Below are 19894 nucleotides of genomic sequence, written 5' to 3'. Positions count from 1 at the left end.
TGTATCGGAGCGGTGGGGACCAATGAGATTCTGCTCCCCTTCCCCTCCGGTGTGATTTTAATGACCCAGTTTGAAGGGAAGATTCTGTTTTTTTTCCGCGGATAATTCGGATCACTACCTGCAGAGCGCAAGCTCCAGCGTCGCCGCGGCCATAATGGGACGTAGAGGATGACGTCGACGTAATGTGCAAAGGGGGCACTAAGTTAGACGAAAGGGGACGTCGGGAATTGCGTAATGGGACGTCATGCGTCATGACGTGAGGTCAATGCTTCGATGGTGGCGGCGTGTCTGAGGAGACAAGGAATGGTGGCGTAAGCCTCAGTTCTCCGGCTTGGGGTCACCTTCCCCCATCAGCTCAGCTTCAGTGAGAGCCGATGCACATTCTGCTCTTGTACGTCTTTCTTTCTTGTCCTTTTAACATTGGCAATGCAGAAGCCACCGTGCTGAGTGAGGGTGTCGCAACAGCGGTAAAGCAGGGTGTCTCGATGGGCCAGTGCCTAGCCACTGATCCAGGCAGACTCCTCTCACTGCCACGGGGGGAATACTCATGGCAATGTCGATTCTTTAGTACTTCTATTCCATCTCCTGCTCCCACCGTGACAACGCGGAAAATCCCCGTTTAGCACTTTTGCAGTGCGGTAAATTACAATTTCTAGTCACCATTGTGGTGTTTACCTGCTCCGAGAAAAGTTTAAATCGACCACCAAAGTTCAGTTGGGGGGGGAAAAGAGGAGGTAGGTGCAACCTGCAAACATTAACATGTGAGCAAACTTCCTCGTATTTCGAAACACTCACTTTTTGCTATGTACGCATGTTTGGCACTGCTTGGCTTACATAAGTGCTAGTTGACAGGGCAATCCAGAGTCCAGCTGGGTTGGTGTGGACACGAGTTGCGCAGTACAGATAAAAGAACATTGTTGGGACTTTTGGGCTGTCTTTTCCCTGATACCAGCTACTGTTGGGTGTAATTTGGTGGTCTATTAAGATTTATGAGGCTATATAATTTGACAGTAAGTATTTAACTCCCAGAAACTTTATACACAGTCAGTAAAGGTCCAAACTAGTGGCTGTCTCAGGGCTCTGTCCAACACACAACTGACCCTGAGGTGCAGGTCATTTGTTCATGTGCATCACTCTGGGTGGTACAATATTCAGTTCCACATTAGTCCTTGTACTATAAATTCCTCCAAGTCTTTATCCAACAAGTTATCCCAGTTTAACCCATGCACTGCATCATTACCACTACCCCATCTCCTTTCAAGTTTTATTTCATTTGTTCATCTGGTCTGGAGGTCTTGCAATCCTTCCATATCTTATTGCTGAAGGTGGAAGGGTATAGGCTGTCTTGCTGCTCGTAAGCTTTGTTGAATTAGGCTATCCTGGCACCTGGATGTCTCATTTTTTTTCATTCTTGGGCACTGATTTTCTCTTTGAGGATTCCTCGGTTGTGGTGGGTGGTTTACAGAGCAGACAGGTGCTGGGCTTGTATCTGTTGATTTTTCTTTCTCTCTGCGACTTGCCATGACAACCCTGCAGTCTTTGGGTTTACCCCTCTATTTGGTGTTGGGAGTTAGAGATTGAATCTCAAACAATGAAGAGATGGAGTACAGGAAAGATAGAAAATCTGGTGAACTCGTACAACAACAATAATCTCTCCTTCAATGTCAGTAAAACAATGGAGATAGTCATCAACTTCAGAAAACGTAGTGGAGAACATGCCTGTGTCTATATCAATGGGGATGAAGTGAAAATAGTCTTGGTATGGTTCCTCCACTGACCAAGACTGCAAGAAACTACAAAGGATTGTGAACGTAGCCCAATCTATCTCACAAACCAGGCTCCTATCCATTTACTCCATCTACACTTTCCGCTGCCTTGGAAAAGCAGCCAGCAAAATCAAGGACCCCGTGCACCATGGACGTACTCTCTTCCACCTCCTTCTGTCTGAAATCTCAGAACATGTACAAACCAACTCAAAAACAGCTTCTTCCCTGCTTGATTGACATCTCATCTTCACTGCACATTGGCAGCAGTGTGTACCATTTACAGGCTCCAGTGCAGAAGCTCATCGAAGCTCCTTTAGCAACTTCAAAACCTGCAACCTTTACTGGCTAGAAGGGCAATAGATATATTGGAACACCATCACCAGTAATTTCCCCTCCAAGCCACTCGCCATCCTGATTGGGAAATGTATCACTGTTCCATCTCCCCAGTCAACATAAGAAATTCAATAAGATGAAAGATCAGCCATGATCTTATTGAATGGCAGGGCAGGCTCAAGGGGCCAGATGGCCTACTCCTGCTCCTAGTTCTTATGTAACATGTCACAAAGGCTACAATTGACCACCATGGTTTAACTCCTTTTACTCTTCAGAAAAGGTTCCTTTTTAAATGTGAGTACCTAGCAAAGATGGAATGCGACCAGAGGTCTGTTCGCCCTTCGGTACATGTGTCTGTTGTTACGCTCTGTCCACTCGTACAAGAATAACAGCCATTTGTGCGAAGTGCTGTTTGTAATCTTCACCCATAGTGATGCAGAATGGAATCCTGACTTTAATGATATTAACAACATGATTGTATATCTGTATATGGTGTGAATGATGGAGAGGATTTTTATTTCATGCCCTGGAATTTTAATATTTTTCCTTTTTCAGATTGTCACCGTTATGGCATTATTAAGCTACAAAACTGTACTTTTCGCAGTAAGAACTGGTTTCTGTAGAGGATGTGGCCGGCCGCAACAAGTCCAGCACTTACTGAAATCATATTCATGTGACACAAGGTTTCCAGACAGTAACCCACCAAAATCTCAGGCTCTACAGAAGCTTGTAAAATATTCAACCCATTATGGAAGGACACAGAGATGTTTGTCGGCAGCCACCAGTTCAGTGCTCAGAAAGGAACAGCAGAGGCCATTATCCAGGTTTGATTTTTTGGACACAGAAGACATTGATGAAATAACAATTAAGGCACAGAGGAGCAGTCATTTCAGGAGATTTGTCCTCAGTTCTGATCTGGCAAATCTAATTGTGGAATGTCTTGATGGTGACCTCTCTGAAAGTAATGCTGTAATCTTTGAGTGCAACCCAGGTAAGTGTACTCTTTTTGAACCTGTGTTTGTACTTTGATCAAGGATCTTTCCCCCTCCCTTGATGATCAGTTTGGTTTGATCACATCCTTAGGGCCTGGAGTTTTGACACGTGCACTGCTGAATGGTGGAGCTCAGAGAGTGGTGGCTTTGGAGCGTGATCAGCAGTTTCTCCCTGCATTGCAGGTACATTCATATATTTGCATTCATTTCATCAAAGTTAATTAATTTTGAGAAACTGGACTTGGCACAATTTAACGAGTGCAAAATATATGGCAGGATTAGTGCTTTAAAGTCAAACTAAGGAATTGTCAACTTTTGAGAAATGTCTTTGGGAGCATTTTCTGAAATATTGGAATAAACATTTAGTCCCTAGAAAGGCGTCTGGACGGACAATTGGAGGTGGTGCATTGTGACTTCTTCAAATTGGATCCAATCGGTCGTGGCCCAGTGAGACCTCCTGCCATGTTGTCTAAAAAACTCTTTGATGATCTGGGAATTCCACCTGTTGCTTGGAGTGAAGGTGATGATTTTCTTTCTTTACTTCAGCAATTGAATTGAATAATCTTCAATTTTAATCTTCAATTTTAATCTTCAATTTTAATCTTCAATTTTAATCTTCAATTTTAATCTTCAATTTTAATCTTCAATTTTAATCTTCAATTTTAATGTTGGAATCTGTTCCAGCAAGGCTGTTGTGAAAAACCGTTCCCTCAACTTGCTACAAAGGCTAACTGGATAGTAATGTGGTTAAAATCCGCTAGATGGTGTGTGTTTGGAGCAAAACTACTTTTTGCAAAGATTGACATAAGATTATGTTGGAATGACTCAGTTGGTAGCAGTCTCACCTGAGTCAGAAACTTGAGTCTAAAACTCTCTTGGGCATAGAAATCTAGGCTGGTGTTCCTTTGCGGTCCACGACCCTATTTGCCCCCTTGAGAGGGAGCTATCCCAGTGTACTGTCCAATATTTATTCCTCAATTGACATTACTATAAAAATGGTTAGTTGTCTGGTCATTATCACTTTAGTGCTTGAGAAAGCACTAAAGAAAGTGTGAAAATTCACTGCTTTAGTTCCTACATGATGACAATGACTACCTTTAATAAGAACCTCATTGGCTGTAAAGCACTTTTGAGTTGTAAAAGGTGTCTGATTAAATGCAAGTATTTTATTTCTTTCCATTTGACTTTGCGTATTACACTCTGAAACAACCTTTTTGCATGAAGATTATCAGTTGGAGGATAGTACTTTAACAATTGCATGAGATTTATGCACTTTGTACACAGGTCACTTTTTTAACTAGACAAACTCCTTGAATGTTTTCCTTAATGATTCTTCAAGATTTGGATGGGGTTGGGGTGGTTTTACCTCTCGTGTGATTCCTGTTGGCCTAACCTACTTGAGTCCATCCTTAACAGTCTGGCGCGTTATTTTTAACAGGTTTTTTCTCCAGTATTATGGAGCATGTGGGTTGAGGCAATCGGCATCAGCCCTAAGTTGGTGAATGGAATGTCAGCCGAACTTCCTGCTCTTGAAGTTGTCTAGCAGCTTTTGAAGTGGATGATGATGGGATTGAGATTGCGTTTAGTAATGCAATTTCCCTGTTATCCTGCTACAACTGTGAAGGAACACAGATGAAAGCTGATCACTTAGGGAAACATTTTGCGTGTGGAACCATATTTCAATATGGAGTCAGCACCTTCAGTTGAGTGGGGATGGAGTAGATAATAGGAGATTTGATGGCTGTGGCATGAGTGGATTTTGACTCATGATTTAGACAAATTAAGTATTGTATTCTATTAGATTCATAATAACAAAAGGAGGGCTAATTTACAAAAATTAACAATTCTCTTTCCTAGATGTTCCAGTAAGAGTAGTTGGAATTGTCCCACAAAAGAATGAACGGAACGTGCTTTGGAAGCTTCTTTATGCCATATATGAACGGATTTCAATATTTCAACATGGGAGAATAGAAATGAATATGTTCATGAGTGAGAAAGAATACACGGTATGTTTAGCAATCTCTTTTTGGAATGCTTGAGAATTTTGTGACTTGGGCTTTAAATTCAGTTATTGAAATCAAGCGTTTCATTATTTTACACATAGAAACTGACGGCAGAGGCTGGAAACCTGAAAAACTATCAGGCACTGAGTGCCCTGTGCCAGATTGCTTGTGACATACAACTGCTGCACAAGGTGAGAATTAGTTTCCCTTTCTAATGCTGTGATTGTGGACCATACTTTCATTTGCAGGTTTTTGTTCAGCTTTTTGTAAGCGTATGTAATATTGATACTATTTCCAGTGGTCATATGTGGTACAAATCACACCACTGTCGGGTGTTACAATTACAAACTGCAACTACACAGTGGCTTTGTGAAGATCCACATCCAACATATTTAGTGTTTATTGTAGTAATATTGCTTTGAAATATCTCACCATTTCTCAATGAATTATTTATTTTAGGAACCATGGTCATCTTTCGGTACAAATTCTAAAAACGGTGGATGTGTTATACCACGCAGCTCGGTAAGCTTTTAGGTTGTCCTTAGTGTTGTGACGTACAAATTCTTTGAATAATTTTTAATTTATTATTCAAAATAGAACTTTCATTCTGCTGATGCAATGTAGCAGTACTGGGGCACTATTCGTTCTTGGTTAAACAAATTGGTGGTCACATAAAAGAAGCCATCTTAAGATGCCATGTATAACGGGGTGAAAATGTCAGTGTAATTTTGAATTATGTCATAGTCCTTTTCCATATAACAAACATTGGTTTTCGCTGTCATGTGTGCACTGAAAAATGAATATTTATTTACTAGTGTCACAAGTCAGCTTACATTAACACTTCAATGAGGTTACAATGAAAATCCCCTAGTCGCCACACTCTGGCACCTGTTCAGGTACACTGAGGGAGAATTTAGCACAGCCAATGCACTTAACCAGCACATCTTTCGGACTGCGGGAGGAAACTGGAGTACCCTGAGGAAACCCACGCAGGCATGGGGAGAGTGTGCAGACTCCACACAGACAGTGACCCAAGCTGGGAATTAAACCCAGGCCCATGGTGCTGTGAGGCAGCAGTGTTAACCACTCTGCCTTTGTACCACCCCTGTGTCTGATCGTTTTATACTTGGCTGGGTAATGTGTTTTTGGAGGTTTAAGCTATTGAATTGTCTGTTTTTGCTGTCAGTTGTATTGGGATTAGCCAGATGTTGCCCACTTTTGAAGGGAATTCCTCTCAGCCTACTTCTTAATGTACACATTTACCACTATCTTGCAAAATGTAACTGACCAGTGCTCAGCTTATGTTTTTAATGTTCATGTTATTTGAAATAGTTTTCATCTTTGTTTATTGAAAATGGGAAAATCAATTGGAAAGAGTTTCATAGAATCATAGAATCCCTATGGTACAGATAGAAACCATTCGGCCCATCGCGCCAACACTGATGACAATCCAACCCAGGCCCTATCCCCGCATAGTTACACTGCTCGTCCCCTGACACTAAGAGGTCATTTAGAATGGCCAATCAACCTAACCTGTACCATATTTGGAGTTTCTTTGGTATTTCAGTTAATTTTATAATTCTGCATGTTTTGTAATTATTCACATTGTTTAACAGTATTGCCTTGTTGAGAAAAGTTTAGATTTAAGTATGAAATTAACCATATTATCTCTCTTGAAATTTCTGTAGCTAACAAATGATCATTTGTGTCTTGTGCGGCTGACCCCACGCAGAAATTTATTCAATCAGTCTTTGACAGCTGCCAATTCATCCACACTGGTTCTGATGCTGAAGCAGTGCCTTACAAAACGTAAAGCTAAACTAATTGACCGACTAGAGTAAGTACACAGCATCTGGGCTTTTACTTGAAGAAAGTCCAATTTTTTTCTTTTCCCCTTTCCTGCTCTCTATCTCTTACCTCTGTCTCCTTCCTCCCTTCCCCAAAGCTCAGTCAAGTAGGGAGACTCTTCAGATTCTATCAGTTCACTTTTAAGTCAGAAGAGATGTCTTTGAGAGAGAAGTATTGCTTGAAGCTGAAAGTTGGCAAAATTCATAAACTGGAAGTGCAGATACTTACAAGAACAGCAGGACTAAAATAAGCGTTTTTTCCCTCAGAATCATATTATAATTGATTATCTTGTACTGGAGTATTTTGGAGTTTTAAAATTCTGATAGAGTTGAAATTAAATGTAGTGTATGATCATTGTCCACATTTCCTCAATAGGGTTATATTTTGAGCCATTGAATGTTTTGTATAATTGTGCATATAACCCATAGTAAACAAATCTACTTGTGATGTTTGCATACCTTTAAGAGTTTTTTTAAAAATCATGTCCTCTGCAGTTCTTAGCTCTCATTGTTGCTGGGCTGTCCATAGGAGTCCTTTAATTGCCCGTTAAATTGGGAGAAGTGGGTACTGGACCTGGGTGTCCTTGTGCATCGTCGTTTAAAGTTAAGTGGCTTAAGTGGGGTTTGTTTAGTTTTACTCTGAGTTGTTTAATGGTTCCGCATTGTTAGGAAAATTGGTTGGCAGGTCAAGTGACAGGAGCTGTTTCTTTTTCAGTTCTGAGCTGTGGGTTTTAATTTTAGAAGGGACATCAAGTTGGAAAGATGTGTCTCTCCTTGGTTTTGTAAAATTCTGTTGGTTACCTGAAAGCCTACCTAGAGTAGAAAATCTGCTGTTGGTGGCTTAACCAGAGACTCTCCCTGATGTTCTGGGAAGCTGTTCTGATTTCAAACTGCTGAGTAAATTAAGAGAACTGCAGCATTCATCCAAAGGACTCAGTCCCAGTATCACATGAGCATTAGTCTTTGCTGTGTTAAACGTTTTTGTCTGAATGAAGTTTTTGTTTGATTGGAACATCTTAAATATATTAAGGGTTATACATTATCATGGTTGTTTTGTTTTTGTTTATAAATGCTAATTTTATTTCCACACATGTTAATGATGTTCTTAAGTAAACTTTGTTTGATAAAAGCTCTCTAGTGGGTCGTTTGAATCATACCTGAGGTGAAACATATCACATTCATCCTAGCCAATTTAAGGTAGAAAACTTATGATTCAGGCGGGCTCCATGAAACACTTTGGAGTTTCTGTCCTGAACCATAACATACCAGAATTATTTGAGGATGTGATCAGTAGAGTTGACCAGGGAGAACCAGTGGATGTGGTTAATTTAGACTTTCAGAAGGCTTTCGACAAGGTCCCACATGGCAGATTACTGTGAAAAATTAAAATGCATGGGATTGCCACTAGTGTCTTGGGATGGATAAAAAACTGGTTAACAGACAGCAAGCAAAAATTTGGAATAAATGGGTCTTTTTCCAATTGGCAGGCAGTGACTAGTGGGACATCACAGGAATCAGTGCCAGAACCCCAACTGTTCGTGTTATATATTAATGATTTGGATGAGGGAACTAAAAGTATTATCTTCAAATTTGCAGGTGATACAAAATTAGTGGGAGGGTGTGCCGTGAGGAGGATGCAGAGATGCTTCAGCGTGATTTGGCCAGGCTGAGTGAGTGGGCCTATGTATGCAGGGCAGATGCAATATAACGTGGATAAATGTGAGGTTCTCCACTTCAGTAGCGAAAATAGGAAGACATTATTATTTGAATGGATGTAAATTGAGAGAGGTGGATTCTGGACCTTGGTGTCCTTGTGCATCAGTCGCTTAAAGTTAGTGTGCAGATACAGCAGGCAGTAAAGAAAGCAATTGTATGTTGGCCTTCGTAGCAAGAGATTTGACAACAGAAATAGGGATGTTTTACTACATTTATATAGGGCGTTGGTGAGGCCACACCTGGATACTGTGTGCAGTTTTGGTATCCTTATCTGAGGAAGGATGTTTGTTCCTTGCTATAGAGGGAGTGCAGCAAAGGTTTACTAGGCTGATTCGTAGGATGGCAGGACTGTCATATGAGGAGAGACTAATCAATTAGAATTATATTCACTAGAGGTTAGAGTGAGAGGGGAATTCATAGAAATGTATAAAATTCAAACAGGATAAGACCGGGTAGATTTAGAAAGAATGTTCTCGATGGTGGGGGAGTCCAGAACTAGGAAATCCTAGCTTGACGATAAGGGGTAAACCTTTTTAGGACTGAGGTGAGAAGAAATATTTTCACCCAGAAGGTAGTGAATGTGTGGAATTCACTATCACAGAAAGTAGTTGATGCCAAAACGCTGTGAGATTTCAAGAAGAAATTGGCTATATCTCTTGGGAATTAAGAGGATTGGGATATTGAATTTGGTGATCAGCTTTGATCATAATGAAGAGCCAAATATACTATTTTTAAAATGTATTTATTAGTCACAAGTACGTTTACATTAACACTGCAATGAAGTTACTGTGAAAATCCCCTAGTCACCACTCTCTGGCACCTGGTCAGGTACACTGAGGGAGAATTTGGCATGGCCAATTCACCTAACATGCATATCTTTGGACTGTGGGAGGAAACTGGAGCACCCGGAGGAAACCCACACGGACACAGGAAAATGCAAACTCCACACAGACACAGGAAAATGCAAACTCCACACAGGCAATGACCCAAGTTGGGAATCAAATCCACGTCCCCTGCGCTATGAGGCAGCAGTGCTAACCACTGTGCCACCATGCTGCCCCACTTTTATTCCTACTCCTATTTTCTATGCATGTTTCTATGTATCTGATTGTGTGTATATAAGAAAAATAAGATGAATGCTCTGATGAAAAATTTATTAAGGACATGCTTCTCTGCATCAAGGAAGCATCTGGAATTCCGTATTCAGTTTATGGCTAGGAGTTAATGGTGCCCATCTTTGGCTATTCAAATTGCCTTGCATGAATCAGTTAGGATTATATTGACAATTGCACCACTAACCTACCAGCAGGATTCACAACAAGCTTATATATTAACCTTCCTTGTTTACAGTTAGGGAAATGGAAAAAGTCAGTAGTTAACTAACTTTTTTGTTAACTTTGGAATGCTAGATACAGCATTTAATTGCGTATTCCATAAGTAGAAGAGGAAGTAATAGACTAAAGGCTTACAAAGGCAGTTCAGTTATGAGAAGTAATTAATCAGTGACTGCTTTTTCTTTTTAAGTTGAGTTTGAAATTGATATAAATTGTTGAAAATAATTTAAGGTTCTATTTTCTAGATAGTTGACATGTTAACAGCCATAGTTAATTGGTCTGTTGAATAGATCCAGTTTTTTACTTGCTGTGAGCAGTGTTCCAGAACTTTCACAATCATCTGCTTTATGAATTAGTTTCCTTGTCTGTTTGTCTGGGGTAGGGGGGAGTGTTAGCTTTGTGCGGAATCAGGATTTTTCGACATGAAATACAATTTTAAAAGCAAGTTGCACCTCATCTGTGGAAGTGAGATAGATCAGCTAGATAGTCAATATCTTTTCCCAAAGGTAGAGGAGTCTAAACTAGAGGGCTTGGTTTAAGGTAAGAGCGGAAAGATACAAAAGGGTCCAGAGGGGCAGTTTTTCGCACACAGAATGTGTGTCTAGAACAAGTTGTCAGAGGTAGTAGTAGAGGCGGGTTCAATTTTGTCTTTTAAAAAGCACTTAGACAGTTAGATGAGTATGATAGGTATAGAGGGATATAAGCAAATACGGGCAATTGGAACTAGCTTAGGGGTTTTTTTTAGGAAAAGGGCGGCATGGACAAGTTTGGGCCGAAGGGCCTGTTTCCATGCTGTAAACCTCCATGACTGTAAGTGCTATGCATTCCTTACAGATCCTCTGTTCTGGATGAATTAATTATCTGCACTGGGTAGCAGTTTAATCTCATCTTCCTTGATCTTTGGGAAACTTGTGCTTTGAAGTTAACACACTTGGATCAGTCTGTTACAACCTTGGCCTGATTACTGAATCCAAACATTTAAGCCACTTTTTCCATGCGTACAATGTAGCACCAAAACTATATTTGATTATTAATTCAAAAATCAAAACTGGTCTTCCCGCCACCTAGTTACTGATATTGCTCATTGAATTTTAAGTAGTAAGTAATTCAATCTAATTACAAACCAAAACAAAATAACCACGATAATGTACAAATCTAAATATATCTAAGATGTTCCAGTCAAACAAAAACTTCCTTTAGGTAAAACTCTTCCACAGGTTTGACACAGCAAAGACTAATGCTCACGTAATACTGGAACTGAGTCCTTTAGATGAATGCTGCAGTTCTGTAAATACACGAGTTACTGATATTGCGCATTGAATTTTAAGCAGTAAGAAATCCAATCTAATTTTAACATTTCAGTTTCAGATCAAACTGAGCTTCACCTATGTGTCTAATGGACCTCTCTTTGGATTTATGTTGCACATAATACCTCATCAATCTAGCTTAATCGAACATGATGAATGCCGATTGATTTTTTAAAAGATATTTTAAAATAAAGGTAATCCACAACAATTTTTTTTTTAAATCATAGGTCCTGGTGTCCTGGGAGTGGAGGAAAGTTATTGATGCAGCTTGATTTACCAGAGGATGTATTAACAGGTGATGTGCATCCAGAGGAGTACAAGGAACTCTTTGAAGCAATGGAGCACTCTCAGGATTTCAGTCAAAGCTGGCTCTATGATGAAGTCTTGGAGAACATTAATTCTACAATGTTGCACATCTGATTGCATAACTTTGGATTAAACTGGCTCTCAATCAATGTGAATGCTATGCAATTGCAACCAAATCATGGAGACTTTGAAGTACTTTTTTTTGCATGTTACTGAAAGTATGGTCCATTTCTAAAATATTCCATGCACTTGGTCAATAAAACCTTCATGTTGGCTTCAATCTCCATGTTGCAGACCCTACTTGCTAATATGGGCTGCAAGAAATGTTGATCTTTTGATGTCGGCCAACTGAATTCCTGCACAAAGCTCATTTGAAAAACGTGTAATGAGATGCCATGGTAAATAATAAATAATGTACAGAAATACAGATTGCAGCTATTGGTACTGTTTAAACTTATCCAAAAACTGCTTTTCATTCAAATTTTTTATTGAAACAAGGTACTGATATGAAATATAATTCTCATTAAATGATTTTGTTCAGCAGTAAAGTTTTTTAAAAAATGGAGTCTTAAATTTTGGTTAGGAGGGTAGTCTGTTGATATGTACAGTACATGTTCACTTTATGGTTTTGGAAGGTTAAACGCCTCATGAGCAACAAGATCATAATGAGTGAGGATTGACAAATGAAAAGTGAATTACTTCATAATCAATTATAAGATGAACAATTGGCTAGTGGTGCATGTCACTTAATGGTTGTGATTTGCAAAGGATATTTTAATTTTTCACCAGATATGTATAGTTTTATTATTAATTCACATGAGTGTTTCTGGCAAAGCCAGCATTTGTTGTGTCCTTGAGAACGTGATGGTGAACTACCTTCTTGACAATTCAGTAACTTGCTATGTCATTTCCCAGGTCAGTTAAGAATCAACCATAAAGCACCAATGTTGGCTAGCAAACAAATTTGGCACATTTGTTGTACAATGGTTAATACCAAATAAATCTGTTCTTGAAAATCTCAAGCCTTCAGTAGTCTTATGGCTTGATTTTTGGTGCAATCCCAATGCTCATTAGTTTGGTCTTCTGTTTAAGCATCAAATTTTATGAAACATGTTAAAATTGATTGTTCAATTATTGTCACCAATACTTTCAGCTGAGTAAACTCATTCCATTTCCTATAATTCAAAGTTCTGGTAGTATCTGGCAACATGTTTCCTTGAACATTTAAATGTAAAGCAATAAACTTTGTATGGGATTCACATCACACTGCTATACTTGTACATGTAATTCCTCCCAGTCATGTTGTGCAGTGATAGTAGCTGAGGTTCTTCTCCATATTGAATGTAACAAGTATTGGCTTAGTAGCAAATAAACCAGGGCTTCAAGTCCTCGATTTTTTTTGTCACGTGCACCATCTTATTCTTTGTTCATCAGAAAACATCCATAAAGGAGATTTTTTTTTTATTCATGGGATATGAGTAACATTGACTGGGCCAGCATTTATTGCCCAAACCTAATTGCCCTAAATTGAGAGGCATGCTTGGCCATTTCAGAGGGTATTTAAAAGTCAACCACATTGCTGTGATTCTGGAATCATGGGTAGGCCAGCCCAGATGAAGATGGCAGATTTCCTTCCTTGAAGGATATTACAACAACTGACAACAGTTTCATGGTCAGACTTTTAATTCCAGATTTTTACTGAATTTAAATTTCAATGTCTGCCCTGGTGCGATTTGAACCCTGGAGCCCAAAGCATTACCCTGGGTCTCTGGATTACTAGTCCAGTGACAAAACCACTACACCATTGCCTCCCTTTCAATTTATTAATCTTGCAAACACAGATTCTGATAGGTGCCAAGATCTGGAGGTGCCGCACTAAGAAATTTTAAGTATTTTGTGTTTTCCCGCCCACAGAATTGCTCTAGTTTTCAGGATGGAGCCAAAAGTAAAAGACTGAGGGAAGGATGCAAGTGGAAAGTGCTGTTGTGGAAAATGCAACTTTCAACCAGGGCACAATATCACCAGATCAAGCACAGTTAGAATAGTCAAAGCAACAGATACTAAGCACTTGTAGGTTAGGTTGATTGGCCATACTAAATTGACCCTAGTGTCGGATTAGCTGGGTAAATGTGTGGGGTTACGGGAATAGGGCCCAAATGGGATTGTGGTTGGTAGATTTGATGGGCCAAATGGCCTTCTGCACTGTGTTGATTCTATACCATTTGAGATGGGAAATTTTAATTTCTATAAAATGTATATAGTAATAGTGGTCAAACGTTGTCTTTAATATTTTTAATTTTATTGGTAGCTTGCACAATGCAATAATGATATTGCACAAAATGTTTTTCAATATACTGTAACACAAAATAATAAGAATTCTTGTATGATACTGCAGAAAGGCAGACAAGAAAATATCATGCACATTTGGTGTGGGACGATACAGCATAGGACCTAGAAGTCATTTATTGGTAGATTTACAGCAACTTATCTGATGTATTCAACTAAAATCTAATTTACATTAACTAATGTTGTTAATGTTGAATAGTGGATACTCAGAAAGCACAGAGATTTCTATTGAATAGTGGATACTCAGAAAGCACAGAGATTTCTAGTCCATAGAAAACTGGGTGGCATAGTGGTTAACACTACTGCCTGACAGCACCAGGGACCTGAGTTCACTTCCCAGCTTGGGTCAGTGTGTGGAGTTTGCACGTTCTCCCTGTGTCTGCGTGGGTTTTCTCCGGGTGCTCCGATTTCCTTCCACAGTCCAGAAATGTGCAAGTTAGGTGCATTGGCCATGTTAAATTCTCCCTCAAAGTACATGAACAAGTGCTGGAGTGTTGCGACTAGGGTATTTTCACAGTAATTTCATTACAGTGTGAATGTAAACCTACTTGTGACCAATAAGTAAACTTACTTTTTGTAAGGATGCACTAAAGGGTGTCTGATATAATCCAAATGGTATTACAGCCTTTTGGAAACTTAGATGTTGCTAGCTTCACTTTAATATTTTTCAAGTTTTCATACAAAATAGACATTTAACACTTAACTATTTTTGACATGGGTTGACTGGTACTTGTCAACACAAAAGACTGTTTTGGGAGTACACCTGCTAATATTACTAGTATTCAAACCTTTTTGTTTAACTGGAAAAGGTAAAAACCACTTAAATGCACTTAAAGCTCCCAAAGGACAACCTCAAGTTGGAAAGCTAATGTGGGTCCAACAAAACAGTTGTTTAATTCTCAAACTAATTTTAAAAAACCTTGATAGGCTTAACATTTCAAGGGAATTGAAAAAAATAAGGTTTCTGAATTAACAGGGTGCAAGAGAAAGGTTAATGGATACTAAATTTAAATATATCAAATACAGGCTATGAAACTTTTATATTGGATTATACAATGGAGATCTAGTGACTAATGCACAGAGATCCCTCCCTGAAGGTTTTTGTTGTCGGGTAGATATTCAATTAAAATCTTCAATATTTTAACATTTTACCTTTTCTGCTTTAAAAGCATACTAACAATTTGTTTCCAACATACCTTTGGTTGTTTGATATGAATTTCTTCCCATTTGGTTGTTTTACCTTCCTCACTTTCCACCCTCAAAGCAGTTATTCTGCTGTAATGCAAAATACCATTTTCTAAATCGAATGATGTGGAGCTTGTAAAACAAAATATAATGTGCTGTGTAATCCTGGTCGCAATCAGCTGTTAGGTTGGGATGGAAGCGAGGAAGTGGGGTTTTAACCAATAAAAAGGAAACCAGTAAAGTGGGTTGTAATGAGTGGAACACAATTGGGGTTGAAAATCACACGTGATGACTACTTTTTTCTCTTGTAAAATAATTTTGACCTGACAGATTTGAGACAATTTGAAAACCTAGTTAAAATAGTGTTGTCCAAATCTTCAGGTCAAGATTGTTTCCAACATGTCAAAATGTTGATCCAATCCATCAGTAAAATGCAATCCCTCTTTCAGAAACAATATTGCTTCTCAGTTTGGAGCACAGTCATAGGGAAGGGTGAAGTGGGACCTGCCTGACACATCTTCCATTCTTGCAAGTCTGGAAAAAGGACATAGCTATTGATGCTTGTGCGCTAAACCATTTTGTGCCACCACATATCCAAGGATGTGAAATACTATCTGATGCTGAACAAAGCCAATCCAATTTGATCTCACTGATAATCTTTGTCGGAATTCTCCATTTTCCTCCCTGTCCCCCATAACCATCAATTCCCTTGTACAACAAAAATCTATCCAACTCAGCCTTGAATATGCTCAATGACCCAGTCTCCACTGCTCTCTGGGCGAGAGGATGCCAAAGATTAACAACCCTTGAGAGAAAAAAAGTCACTTCCATCCTAAATAGAAGACCAATTATTTTGAAACAGTGTCCCTAATTCCAGCTCCCCCCACGAGGACACGTCTACTCCGACACCCTTTTTATTCAAGGCATCCACTTCATCCCAGCTGCCTATGCACGTCCTGTGCCTCCTCTTTCTTCTTCTTGACCAGGGCCTCAATATCCCAAGTCATCCAGGATTCCCTACTTCTACCAGCCTTGCTCTTCACTCTAAAAGAAATGTGCTTACCCTAAATATTGGTTAACACATTTTTGAAAGTCATCCAATTACTAGACATTCATTTGCCTGCCAACATACTTCCCCAATCAACTTTTGAAAGTTCCTGTCTAATACCATCAAAATTGGCCTTACCCCAATTAAGAATTTTAACTTTTGGGCCATTTTCCATAGCTATCTTAAAACCAATGAAATAATGGCTACTGGTCCCAAAGTAATCCCTCACTAACATTCCTGTCACCTGCCCTTCATTATTTCCCAAGAGGAGGTCAAGTTTTGCCCCCTCTCTAGTTGGGCCATCCACTGAACTGGATAGGTTTTTATGACAATCAGCAATGGTTTCATGGTCAGTGTTAGGCTTTTAATTTCAAATTTATTATTTTAAAATTTTTTTAACATGGTCGTAATGCTTCTACGTATTCAATGAGTAGAATATTTAGAGTTGAGATGAGAAATTTCTTCACTTGAGGGTTGGGAACCTTTGAAATTTTCAATGCCTGAGGGTCTATGGATGTTCAATCATTGAGTATATTCAAAATTGTGATTGGTAGATTTTTGGATATTGGGGGATGGGAGTTGAGGTAGATAATCAACCATGATCTTGTTGACTGGAAGAATAGGCTTGAAGGGCCATATAACCCACTACTGTTCCCATTACTTGGGTATTTCTATTGCTTCTACAGCTGCTTTTAGTTATGTGATAACAAACAGACTAATCATGCCAAGAAACGCTATGTCTCATTTCAGTGTGTTCATGTTGTCCAGCCATGGTTTTAAAACTCCAGTTAGTTCTGAAACTAAATTGCTTTCATAACTAGTAGCAATGGTGGGGATGGGATGGGATGAGAGCGACAAAACATACAGCTGTGAAAATTGCGTATTTCACTAAGAACACTTTACAATTGGCAGTAATCATTGAGAGATAAAAGGATGCTGTATCCAATAAAGAAAATAATTAGCATTCTTATCAATTAATGTGTATTACTGTAGAACAGACATGGGATGATTTAGGCCCAAGCAGAGAGATGTCAGACAATTGCGATGTGTCCTCTCTTCAGAGTTGGAGAGAGGCTGGGGCAGTAAGGAAAAGGATGCATTCCGATTGATAGATAACAGAAGTGATATTGAAGATAAACTTCCACTTATTCCCCTCTTTACAAAAGGAAAAACTTTGTCAGAAATATAACACTTCCTGCCCTCTCAAGCATGAGGAGGAAGCAAAAGAACATAAGCTCCCATTGGAGGTTAATGTACCCTAGAGAAACAAAATAATGTTCACAAAATAAACTGGCTAACATCCAAAGTACCATTAAGTTTTAGAGCATAGAATTGTGGCAATCTCTAACATTAGAAGCAGATCCTGAGTGAAGGCCTAGCACTTCCTTACAAGGAGGAAGAGTAGAATTGCTGGACATGTCAATCCAAGAAATAGTCGTGAATTTACTTACCACTGAGCGTGTCAATGTCTTTGTAGATTCTGGGGTGGTGCGGTGCATGTTTCTACCACATTTTTCTTTGCCGATAATATCACTGTGGTTTCTGGGACAATCTAGTGTTTTTCATATTCAAATGCAAAAGCAGTGGAATTGATAAATGCTGCCACCCATTGCAGAATGGTATTTAATGATGGGCCAAGTCTCACAATATCTTTCATTGGACATATATCAATCATCATTCCTTCTTCATTGTTGATCAGAAGGCTAGAATTCCCTTCTAGTATGAAGGTGCCATCACCAGAATTTAAGGCCCAGCACCTATTCACTCACTGATCAAACAAATCAGGTATTTTCCTGGAGTTTCCTTCATGTAGCTTTAGGGGAATAGCAACGAGGTTTTTAAAAATGTACAATCTTAAAATAGCTCTCAATCTTCAACTGTTTCTTATTATTTGGAGCAAGATCTAATAAACACCACAGCGATGATGTTGCTCGGTCATACTAATCGCTCTATAATATTTACCACTTGAACAGAACAGCTTAGTTTAACATTAAACCTGAAAGATTTTATCTCCTGCAATGTCACCTTCATTCAGTAAATGTAGAAGTTTTGGAAGTGAGTTTAAACTCTGTTATATTTGTTCGTTAAGAGCTAGGAATGAATTGCTATGTGATTGTATACGTCAAGTTGCCATATTCTGTCACCCATGCAAAACTCTGGGATCAAAAAGTTGTAACACTCTCAGCTTTCTGTTTCATTCAGTGGTAAGAATGCCATCAACTGAGAATATTAAATAAACTGTATAGAACTATGACTAGCTCATTTCCCCTTAATGTTTATTTTAAATCAATATATGCCAACTTGGGCCGATGATTTCCAATGCCACAAGCTGAATAATTAATAAGTGCCACCTGTATTATAATTGGCCTTTCCAAACTAAAAATACCCTTTCCTGAATTAGAGAAAAATAATTTAATACAGAATTTGTTTGAGGGTACTAGGTGAATTATAGGATGGAGGAAGATGGAGTTCAGTTATACATTGGTGGGTGGCACAGTGGTTAGCACTGCTGTTTCACAGCTCCAGGGACCTGGGTTTGATTCCTGGCTTGAGTCACTGTCTGTGCAGTTTGCACATTATCCTCATGTCTGTGTGGGTTTCCTCCCACAGTCCAAAGATCTGTGGGTTAGGTTGATTTGGCTATGCTACAAATGCCCCTTAGTGTCCTGGAACGCATAGTTTAGAGGGATTAGTGGGTAAAATATGTGGGGATAGCGTCTGGGTGGGATTGTGATGGGTGCAGACTCGAATGGCGGAATGGCCTCTTTCTGCACTGTAGGGTTTCTATGATTGGAGTTCAACCTATTGAATGGTGGAGCTGAACCTAATCCCGAATCTAGCCGCTATTTCTTACTTTTTTATTTGCTTGTTAAGAGCTCCGAATACAATTTGGGTGGTCTCCAAATGAGGTGGGTTATCAGAAGTTCGTGTGCAGTCATCCCCTCCTCGATAGAGGGTGGCAGCGGTGGAGGCTGCCCTAAAGCACCGTCGCCACAGGTAACAAGAGCGCTTCACCTGGCCCGGGCTGAGGCGGGTGTGCGGGCGCGCGCGCGACGCCCGGAGCGTCAGGCGCCGAGAATACCCGGATGTGCAGGGAGCGCGAGAGGGAATCGGCAGCGCGAGCTCGGAGCTGGCGCGCGACACGAGGACCAGCAGGTGAGGAGAGCGTGCGACTGATCGCCCCCCCCCCCCCTCCTCCCCTCCCCCACCCACTCCGTCTCCCAACCGTTGGGAAGCAGCTCGCGTGGTGACGGTTGGCTGCGAGGGTCAAGGCCTGAGCCAGGCGGGTGGCTGGGCGGGCGATGGATGCAGTTTGTGTGGGGGTGTTGCCGCCACTGCTGCTTTCGCCGCGGGTGAGTGAATGCCTTCTTTCCCTTTCCTTGACTGGCAGTACTCCTGTTCCGGACTATTTTAATTTTTGTTTTTAGGTAAAAAAAGGTAAAGCACAATTCCTTCAAATGGTCGGCTGCTCAGTGTTATTGGGAACTCGGCCACAGATGGTGGTCGATGTTCACCTCCAAGCCCTGGTGTATCTGCCTGTTGTGTGTTTGTTGTGAATGCTAGCTGCAGGCAGTTGCTCTCTGATGTGATTCTTATAGCAACAGCAGCCATCGTACACCCCTCCCCCTGCTGCTCGTTGCCATTCCTCAATGCAGTTCTTATTTGCAGGAATGGTTTAATTTAATCCGCCTCTCTGTGCGTCTCCCTCTG

At 40.0% G+C, this 19894-nt stretch overlaps 3 protein-coding genes across 6 annotated transcripts in view; 2 read left to right on the top strand and 1 right to left on the bottom strand.

Moving 5' to 3' along the window:
• smyd3 (SET and MYND domain containing 3) overlaps positions 1-253 on the bottom strand; it is a 664143-nt gene extending 663890 nt beyond the window's left edge. The window contains exon 1 of one of the 2 annotated variants that reach the window (XM_080200782.1): positions 66-253. In XM_080200782.1, coding sequence (XP_080056908.1) covers positions 66-253 — 188 coding nt within the window. The remainder of the gene's footprint in view (positions 1-65) is intronic. The other variant, XM_080200784.1, reaches the window with a different exon arrangement.
• Positions 254-268: 15 nt separating this feature from the next.
• tfb2m (transcription factor B2, mitochondrial) lies at positions 269-12870 on the top strand. Of its 2 annotated transcripts, none has more exons than XM_080200779.1 (9): positions 269-391; positions 2655-3090; positions 3183-3274; positions 3458-3611; positions 4949-5097; positions 5196-5285; positions 5554-5616; positions 6783-6931; positions 11526-12870. In XM_080200779.1, exons 2-9 carry the CDS (start codon positions 2667-2669, stop codon positions 11716-11718), a joined length of 1314 nt encoding a protein of 437 aa, XP_080056905.1. In that variant the 5' UTR covers positions 269-391; positions 2655-2666; the 3' UTR covers positions 11719-12870. The 2 variants fall into 2 exon arrangements, with proteins under 2 accessions (XP_080056905.1, XP_080056906.1); XM_080200780.1 differs by lacking the exon at positions 269-391 and adding an exon at positions 427-734.
• A 6371-nt stretch (positions 12871-19241) lies between these two features.
• The window catches only part of cnsta (consortin, connexin sorting protein a), a 69304-nt gene continuing 68651 nt past the window's right edge, over positions 19242-19894 (top strand). The window contains exon 1 of one of the 2 annotated variants that reach the window (XM_080200777.1): positions 19242-19339. The gene's annotated coding sequence lies outside the window, so the exon portion shown is untranslated. Of the gene's footprint in view, positions 19340-19451; positions 19537-19894 lie in introns of those variants that run through there. The other variant, XM_080200778.1, reaches the window with a different exon arrangement.

Source organism: Carcharhinus amblyrhynchos, chromosome 12 (genome assembly GCF_965287045.1).
Source record: "Carcharhinus amblyrhynchos chromosome 12, sCarAmb.v2.hapA, whole genome shotgun sequence".
NCBI classification, from domain to species: domain Eukaryota; kingdom Metazoa; phylum Chordata; class Chondrichthyes; order Carcharhiniformes; family Carcharhinidae; genus Carcharhinus; species Carcharhinus amblyrhynchos.
This window is presented reverse-complemented; position numbering and strand designations above follow the sequence as displayed.